The sequence below is a fragment of the Pelobates fuscus genome, chromosome 1 (assembly GCF_036172605.1).
Source record: "Pelobates fuscus isolate aPelFus1 chromosome 1, aPelFus1.pri, whole genome shotgun sequence".
NCBI lineage: Eukaryota > Metazoa > Chordata > Amphibia > Anura > Pelobatidae > Pelobates > Pelobates fuscus.
Window position 1 is genome coordinate 14,571,671 of NC_086317.1, and position 9,352 is coordinate 14,581,022.

A 9,352-nucleotide genomic window follows, 5' to 3' on the forward strand; every position below is an offset into this window, starting at 1 on the left:
ATGAAGAACTTCCACAAGCTGAATGGTGTATGTGTCTGCAGTGTTCCTTTAACTAAAGCGGGCTACACCAGTTAATGTTATGGGGACAGCAAATTAAGTTGCTCCCTTTGCCAAAATCAGAAATATTGAGGAGTTTTAGCAAAGTCAAAAACATGGATAATGAACAATGTGTACATCTTAATTAATATCTAATTAACTGGGTAATACATAGTCACCGTTTAGAATTGTGGGAGCACAATCAGAGTTGACATTCTCTGTCTGGACTGTATCCAACAATGAGGGATTCCTTCTGTGGCCAGACCTTCTGTGGGATTGTAGTCTGCTTTTAAATACATCTTCTAAACTGCCTAACAAAAACTCTGTATGCTCTTCATTTTAAATAATCTAATATTAAAGTACCAGCAGAATGCTTGGAGACAGCCCACAGCTCCCTATTAATTAGAAATGCAGTGCGGAGAATATGCTGTTCAGACAAATAATCGCACAATCTGTTAATGGTGTAAATAAAACCACATGGCTTTAACACGGTCCTAGCATCTTAGCTTCCTGTACGCCCAACTACTTGTTAGTCTGCCTATTGTACAGCGCTGCAGAATGTGTTGGTGCCTTTATAAGTAATAGCGAATCACATTTCTAGAGTGTATAGAACATATTTTTTAGTCTGCTTTGCGTTTTGAATTGTCAGAGGAGTATGGGGGTTAGCAAGACACCAGAATATAGCACAGAACGCTTGCTAATAAATCTTCGTTTACTTTCCACAGATTATATGTACAATTAGGAACATCTTTACTTACAATATGACTTCTTTATGTGCTTTTAGAAACTGACCTGCAGATAGAAGAAACCCCAAATACATCTGCGTCAGATGTCAACAAATCCAGCACAATTCGAAGAAGGAGAAGGCATCACAGTCGCGGCACAGGGGATCACCTGATTAAACATGGCACTCAGCATGACCTTTCTGATCTAGGACTCTATGCGAGGGACGAGCGCTTAGGTGGGAATCTTGTAGATTGTACACCAACTGCTAGGAGAACAAATTCTACATATTACTTTTATTGTACCCCTTAAAATGTAGTTCTGAATGGAGAGCTATTCAAACTTCAAATCTATACCAACATCTGTGTTTGTATCTCCCATGGATGTGTTTAAAAGAGGGGAAGAAGATAAATTAAGCCAAATATTCACCATAAACTTAAATACTGCCTTAATAATGTTCAGCTGTGCTCAGTGCAAACAATGATCACATGTAATGTCACTGTTTATTCCACGGGTAGAATGAGCCATACACTGCATGCAAACAATGATCACATGTAATGTCACGGTTTATTCCACGGGTAGAATGAGCCATACACTGCGTGCAAACAATGATCACATGTAATGTCACTGTTTATTCCCCGGGTAGAATGAGCCATACACTGCATGCAAACAATGATCACATGTAATGTCACTGTTTATTCCACGGGTAGAATGAGCCATACACTGCATGCAAACAATGATCACATGTAATGTCACTGTTTGTTCCACGGGTAGAATGAGCCATACACTGCATGCAAACAATGATCACATGTAATGTCACTGTTTATTCCACGGGTAGAATGAGCCATACACTGCATGCAAACAATGATCACATGTAATGTCACTGTTTATTCCACAGGTAGAATGAGCCATACACTTCATGCAAATAATGATCACATGTAATGTCACTGTTTATTCCACGGGTAGAATGAGCCATACACTGCGTGCAAACAATGATCACATGTAATGTCACTGTTTATTCCACGGTTAGAATGAGCCACACACTGCGTGCAAACAATGATCACATGTAATGTCACTGTTTATTCCCCGGGTAGAATGAGCCATACACTGCATGCAAACAATGATCACATGTAATGTCACTGTTTATTCCACGGGTAGAATGAGCCATACACTTCATGCAAACAATGTTCACATGTAATGTCACTGTTTATTCCACGGGTAGAATGAGCCATACACTGCATGCAAACAATGATCACATGTAATGTCACGGTTTATTCCCCGGGTAGAATGAGCCATACACTTCATGCAAACAATGATCACATGTAATGTCACGGTTTATTCCACGGGTAGAATGAGCCATACACTTCATGCAAACAATGATCACATGTAATGTCACTGTTTATTCCACGGGTAGAATGAGCCATACACTTCATGCAAACAATGATCACATGTAATGTCACTGTTTGTTCCACGGTTAGAATGAGCCATACACTGCGTGCAAACAATGATCACATGTACTGTCACTGTTTATTCCACGGGTAGAACGAGCCACACACTGCATGCAAATAATGATCACATGTAATGTCACGGTTTATTCCACGGGTAGAATGAGCCATACACTGCATGCAAACAATGATCACATGTAATGTCACTGTTTATTCCACGGGTAGAATGAGCCATACACTGCGTGCAAACAATGATCACATGTAATGTCACTGTTTATTCCACGGGTAGAATGAGCCATACACTGCATGCAAACAATGATCACATGTAATGTCACGGTTTATTCCACGGGTAGAATGAGCCACACACTGCATGCAAACAATGATCACATGTAATGTCACTGTTTATTCCACAGGTAGAATGAGCCATACACTGCATGCAAACAATGATCACATGTAATGTCACTGTTTATTCCACGGGTAGAATGAGCCATACACTGCATGCAAACAATGATCACATGTAATGTCACTGTTTATTCCACAGGTAGAATGAGCCATACACTTCATGCAAATAATGATCACATGTAATGTCACTGTTTATTCCACGGGTAGAATGAGCCATACACTGCGTGCAAACAATGATCACATGTAATGTCACTGTTTATTCCACGGTTAGAATGAGCCACACACTGCGTGCAAACAATGATCACATGTAATGTCACTGTTTATTCCCCGGGTAGAATGAGCCATACACTGCATGCAAACAATGATCACATGTAATGTCACTGTTTATTCCACGGGTAGAATGAGCCATACACTTCATGCAAACAATGTTCACATGTAATGTCACTGTTTATTCCACGGGTAGAATGAGCCATACACTGCATGCAAACAATGATCACATGTAATGTCACGGTTTATTCCACGGGTAGAATGAGCCATACACTTCATGCAAACAATGATCACATGTAATGTCACTGTTTATTCCACGGGTAGAATGAGCCATACACTGCATGCAAATAATGATCACATGTAATGTCACTGTTTATTCCCCGGGTAGAATGAGCCATACACTGCATGCAAACAATGATCACATGTAATGTCACTGTTTATTCCACGGTTAGAATGAGCCACACACTTCATGCAAACAATGATCACATGTAATGTCACTGTTTGTTCCACGGGTAGAATGAGCCATACACTTCATGCAAACAATGATCACATGTAATGTCACTGTTTGTTCCACGGGTAGAATGAGCCATACACTGCATGCAAACAATGTTCACATGTAATGTCACGGTTTATTCCACGGGTAGAATGAGCCATACACTGCATGCAAACAATGTTCACATGTAATGTCACGGTTTATTCCACGGGTAGAATGAGCCATACACTTCATGCAAACAATGATCACATGTAATGTCACGGTTTATTCCACGGGTAGAATGAGCCATACACTTCATGCAAACAATGATCACATGTAATGTCACTGTTTATTCCACGGGTAGAATGAGCCATACACTGCATGCAAACAATGATCACATGTAATGTCACTGTTTATTCCACGGGTAGAATGAGCCATACACTTCATGCAAACAATGATCACATGTAATGTCACTGTTTGTTCCACGGTTAGAATGAGCCATACACTGCGTGCAAACAATGATCACATGTACTGTCACTGTTTATTCCACGGGTAGAACGAGCCACACACTGCATGCAAATAATGATCACATGTAATGTCACGGTTTATTCCACGGGTAGAATGAGCCATACACTGCATGCAAACAATGATCACATGTAATGTCACTGTTTATTCCACGGGTAGAATGAGCCATACACTTCATGCAAACAATGATCACATGTAATGTCACTGTTTGTTCCACGGTTAGAATGAGCCATACACTGCGTGCAAACAATGATCACATGTACTGTCACTGTTTATTCCACGGGTAGAACGAGCCACACACTGCATGCAAATAATGATCACATGTAATGTCACGGTTTATTCCACGGGTAGAATGAGCCATACACTGCATGCAAACAATGATCACATGTAATGTCACTGTTTATTCCACGGGTAGAATGAGCCATACACTGCGTGCAAACAATGATCACATGTAATGTCACTGTTTATTCCACGCGTGGCATAACGACATCCAGTGCAGTCAGTTCTCTCCTCTTCAATCCATGCAATGAATACATTTTTTTTTCTTGATGAGAATAATTGTCAGGGTTCTTTACATATATTCAAAATGAATTTCTAATTCAAGGTAAAAATAGCCAAGCTGGAAACATTCTCTAAGTGAGCGATGCTTCCAGTTCGGCTACTCTGGCCTTAAATGTGAAATTCACTGTGAATAGCCCTGTATGTCTGTAAACACTCCTTTTAGTTTATTTCGTATAATAATATTTCTTTTAATTGAAGGGAAAAGAAGAGATCCTGCCTGGAATAACAAAGGGATTGTTATCGTTATGAGTATCTTGTGAGTATGACTTATCTTTCATTAATAAGTCGCCAACGTATTCCTTAGCGCAGTACAATGTGGATGTGGTTAAGGGTTATGTAAGACTAATGGTGAAGTCAATGTTACTGGGATGGGAGGATATTGTGTGTGTGAATTATTATTAATATAAGTATTATATGCACCAGCATATTCCGTAGCGCTTTAGAATATTATAAGGCAAAATATTGACCAACATAAGGCGTCCATAATGATAGGCACATGTGGCACGCAAGCAGCAGAAGCATCAGAAGCAGTGAACAGCTATACAGTCACTATCAGCACCGGCGAATTGCCAAAGGCAGAGCAAAACCATATAGAACACGAACAAGAAATTGTTCTGGTTGCTAAGGAAGGCGCGAGATATACGAATGTTCATTTACTGAAACCTCATGTTCGTTATAACTAAGACATGTCTGTACAGTATGTTACCAGTGTTCCAGCTGCCTTTCTATTGGATGCTTATGTTAACCCATGTATGCAACATGTTGTGTCAATACAAAATAAAGAATTAAAAAAGAATATTATAAGAGACCGGGGATTGAACCATAAATTGGTCAATTACAAAACTGAGCAGGGTCCTCTTCAACCTATGGTTCCTGTAAAAGACGCTTACAGTCTATAGGAGGTGGAGTATAAGACATGTTAGGGCAGGAAATAGAAATCAAATAGGGTGGGAGTGAAGCAGTGCTGGAGGAGAGAGTAGAGTGCTGCCCTTTAGGAGAGGGCAAGAGACATGTATGTGAGCTAGTGGTTCGTCTGGGAGGCTATAAGCTTTCCTAAAGAAAGAGATGGGTTTCAAGGCACTTCTTAAACGATTGAAGACTAGGGGATGGCGAGTCTGATGGCGGTAGGCAGGCTATTCCATAGGAAGGGAGCCGCCCGCGAGAAGTCCTGCAAGCGTGAGTTGGCCGTACGGGTGCGAGCAGCGGACAAGAGAAGTTCACAGGCAGAGCGGAAAAACCGAGAAGGGGCATACCTATGGATTAGTGAAGAGATATAAGAGGGGCTAGAATTGCTCAATATTTTATAGGTATGGGTTAGCACTTTGAATTGACTCCTATAGGATACAGGAAGCCAATATAAGGACTGACAGAGGGGTGAGGTGTGAGAGGACCGACTAGATAGGAAAATCAGTCTGGTGGCAACATTCATTATAGACTGTAGCGGGGCAATACGGTTTTTGGGAAGACAAATTAGGAGAGAGTTACAAATTAGGAGAGAGTTACAAATTAGGAGAGAGTTACAATAGTCCATGCGAGAGATTACTAGAGCATGAACAAGCTCCTTAGTAACATCTTGCATAAGAACGGGGCTGTTAATACTAATTATAATGGTTGTGCTGGCGGGTGATAATACTAATTATACTGGTGGTGGGTGATTAATACTAATTAATGGTGGTGGGTGATAATACTAATTATAATGGTGGTGGGTGATAATACTAATTATAATGGATTTGTGGGATCCTTTTTCTATACAATGTCAACATCCCATACATTTTATCAGATTGAATGATCACAGAATATCTTTAAAAGATAGAATGTTCTACTTGTTCTCTCAGCGGTTCGTTAATAGTCTATTCTTGTGCGTGTTTTATCTTGTTTTAGTGTTACACTGTGAAGTGGTACAATGTGTGTTGTGTAATCTGCTGTATGGTTTTTACTCACTGGGACCGTGTGGATGTAGTTTAACTGGTGTGGTACAATATGTGGGGTAGACTGCACGTGTAGTTTTGATGGAATAGCATGTGTAGGTGGCGCGGTGTGGCATAGGTGGCGTGGTGCGGTGTGTAGTGTGTCACGGTGGAGTAGTGTGGCGTGTAGTGTGGCGTGTAGTGTGGCGTGGTGTAGGTGGCGTGGTTTAGTTTGTCACGTTGTGTCGTGGCACGGTGTGTCGTGGTGTAGTGTGGCGCAGTGTAATGTATTGTGATTTGCTGCATTTTCCATTTCTATATGTTCTCCACCTGTTGATTTTTTTTTTTTTTTTTATGGTTAAGAATCCACGAACTGACCACGTTTCTCTCTCTTCCCCAGTCTGTTTGCTCTTGTTGCATTGAACGTGACTCTGTTTTTAAAGCTGTCGAAGATTGAACACGCAGCCCAGTCTTTCTACCATGTGCACCTCCAGAGACAGAGATTGGCCAGGTAGGACGATTGGAAATTACTAGACATTGCCTGCAATAAAACCAAAATGACAAAAAGCAAACACATTATCTGTAATTTGATAAATGGATTTTAACAAACAAGCACTTTAAACACAGTAGTTTGCTAAATTTCAAATATTTCTAAAACCCTTGCAAAAGGCAGAATAACAATATGCAAATCATCACAACTAAAAGAATAGTGGTGAGCTAAAAATCAAATTCTATCATTTAAAGTTCGGGGAACAAAATGCTGAAATGGTCAATTTTTAAATGCATATTCTATTTTAGTGTAAATGTTACAATTTGTTGTTTAATTCACCATCTAATTCTAGTGCATAAATCCTGCAACATTTTACATCCTATCCCAATGACCACATTCTGCCACCTTCTGGACCGATTCGTGGGCTCGGACTCTTGAACTGAGCGCATTTGAAATCTATAGTGTGAATTGCGGGTGTTCAACGTTTAAATATCATCTTTGCTTTTTGCATTTATTTTCAAATGACCGTTGGTAGAAAAGTGGAGATTGGGAATAACCCCAAGTTGTGCAAAATTGCATTTTCTTGCTGGATTTTCTATACCTTCTTAATTACTCGACATGCTTCTTCCAGGTTACACTCCAACGACATGGACAACCGAGACCACATCTCCGGGGCGGCAGTAAGAGGTGCCCTTCAAGATTCCATAACCACCCTTGAACAGGTAAATGTTTCTATATATTGTAATTTCTCCTGCCTGCTCTGTGTGGATGCTGTGTCACATACCTGTAGGAGATCCTTATTTAAGGCAAATCTAACCGCTTAACTTCATTAATATAATTAAATCCATATTACAGCAATCAGTACAAGAAATTCTTCAAACATCTCCACATGGGGGCTACTAAAAAAGAAAACCCTGCAAGCTTACGGTCTATTTGTTTATTATTAATAAATAGATAATTGTTGTACTCTCTTTACTAGCCGAGTGTCTGTCTGGAATCGTGATGGAGACACAGCAACATGAGCATGTTCACTCTCATATATTATATATTGTACAGCTCTATGGTATATGTCGGCAATCACATTATTTGATGTTTTTCCTTCTTTCCCATCCCAATTTTATTTCTTTTGCTTTTTGCTGAACATAAGCTTCTCATAGATATCTTAAATCATTAACTTTTTTTTTTCTTCTTGGGACGAGGGGCTTTAATCTAAAATGTTGCCAATTTAATGCCAGCTAATGACTAATTTGTCATTTTATTTCCTCAGCTCAAGAACTCTCTTCTCTTGCTCCAGAAAAGTTTTGATCTTATAAACAAGTCAAAGAGTGAAGAGGCTTCTGGGAGTTAGCTAAACTAACCCCAGCGGAAGAGACTCGAGTGGTTCATTGAGGCTCCCTGCAAAGTGACTGATCAGCAGAGACCCAAAGCAGGGGGCACAGTCCTAATAAAAGCCACTATAATAGAAGCTGGAGTTTACAATGCAGCTGTCAACTTGTTTTTGTATTCTTAGGATGCTGCTAATTTCTCTTGTGTGTTCATCCTGTTGGTTATTTAAAGTTTGTTTTGATTTTGTTTTCGCCTTGATCACATTTTTACTAGTTCGTTGTTTCAATTCACCACGGAACTCTCAGGGTTTAGTGAAATGATGCGCTGATCAGCTGTTTGTACGTCTCCTGTCCAACGAACCCTCCAGGGAATTTTTTGGCAGAGCTTCTTGGGCGTCTTGTCGGAAGTAACAGAATCGTTGTTTATTTCTGGCCCCATCTATACATGTTTAGAATGCAGACACATTCTGACGTTGGCCCTGAACCAGAAATCTCATCCGTTCTCCAAATAACAAAACAACCATGCAGTATGCTGTGAAATAATATTTTATTAACCTTACGGGTTTCATTTATTTGTTCTGCAAGATGTTAGCTAGCTACATATTCTATTATACTATACTTGATGCTTTTTATATTTAAATGTCTTTTAGGTTTTTGTTTAATTATGAAAAAATAAATTGTTCGGTTTTTTTTGATGGATTCTACTATTTAACTCTTCTGAGGGCTCAAAATGTAAACCATGTGTTGCTCGCACCTTTGTTACCCCCAGAAAATAAGCTGTAATATTTCTGGAATAATGGGAGCCCCTTCCACTTACTTCCCCACTGATGATCTACCTGTCGCTACACTGTGTGCACACACCGTTTCGTACATTGATGTATTCACTGAAACAGGGGTGCCCAATAGGTAGATCCACAGTTGTTGTAAGACTGCAACTCCCATGATACCTTGCATAACTTTAGAATGGCAAAGCATCATGGAAGTTGTAGTTTTAAAACATGAGGATCTACCTTTTGCACCCCTGCACTAAATCGTTGCTTGTGGGTATTGCCTGGGAATTACAAATTTCAGACCATAATAGACACATTGAAAGAAAATGTCAGATCAGCTATATGTCTCAATTATTATGGGTTAAAATGTGCAATTCTCTTGGGAATACCAATAACTCACAGTTCTAAGTGAGATGTAAATTCCACGTG

The 9,352-nt window shown here is 39.8% G+C and overlaps 1 protein-coding gene across 2 annotated transcripts in view; it reads left to right on the forward strand.

Moving 5' to 3' along the window:
* Positions 1 to 8,852, forward strand: part of GRAMD1C (GRAM domain containing 1C) — a 159,945-nt gene extending 151,093 nt beyond the window's left edge. For both annotated transcript variants that reach the window (XM_063446395.1, XM_063446401.1), the window contains exons 14-18: positions 821 to 997; positions 4,630 to 4,687; positions 6,739 to 6,849; positions 7,460 to 7,550; positions 8,096 to 8,852. In XM_063446395.1, coding sequence (XP_063302465.1) covers positions 821 to 997; positions 4,630 to 4,687; positions 6,739 to 6,849; positions 7,460 to 7,550; positions 8,096 to 8,176 — 518 coding nt within the window. In that variant the 3' untranslated portion in view covers positions 8,177 to 8,852. The remainder of the gene's footprint in view (positions 1 to 820; positions 998 to 4,629; positions 4,688 to 6,738; positions 6,850 to 7,459; positions 7,551 to 8,095) is intronic.
* The last annotated feature ends 500 nt before the right edge of the window (positions 8,853 to 9,352 follow it).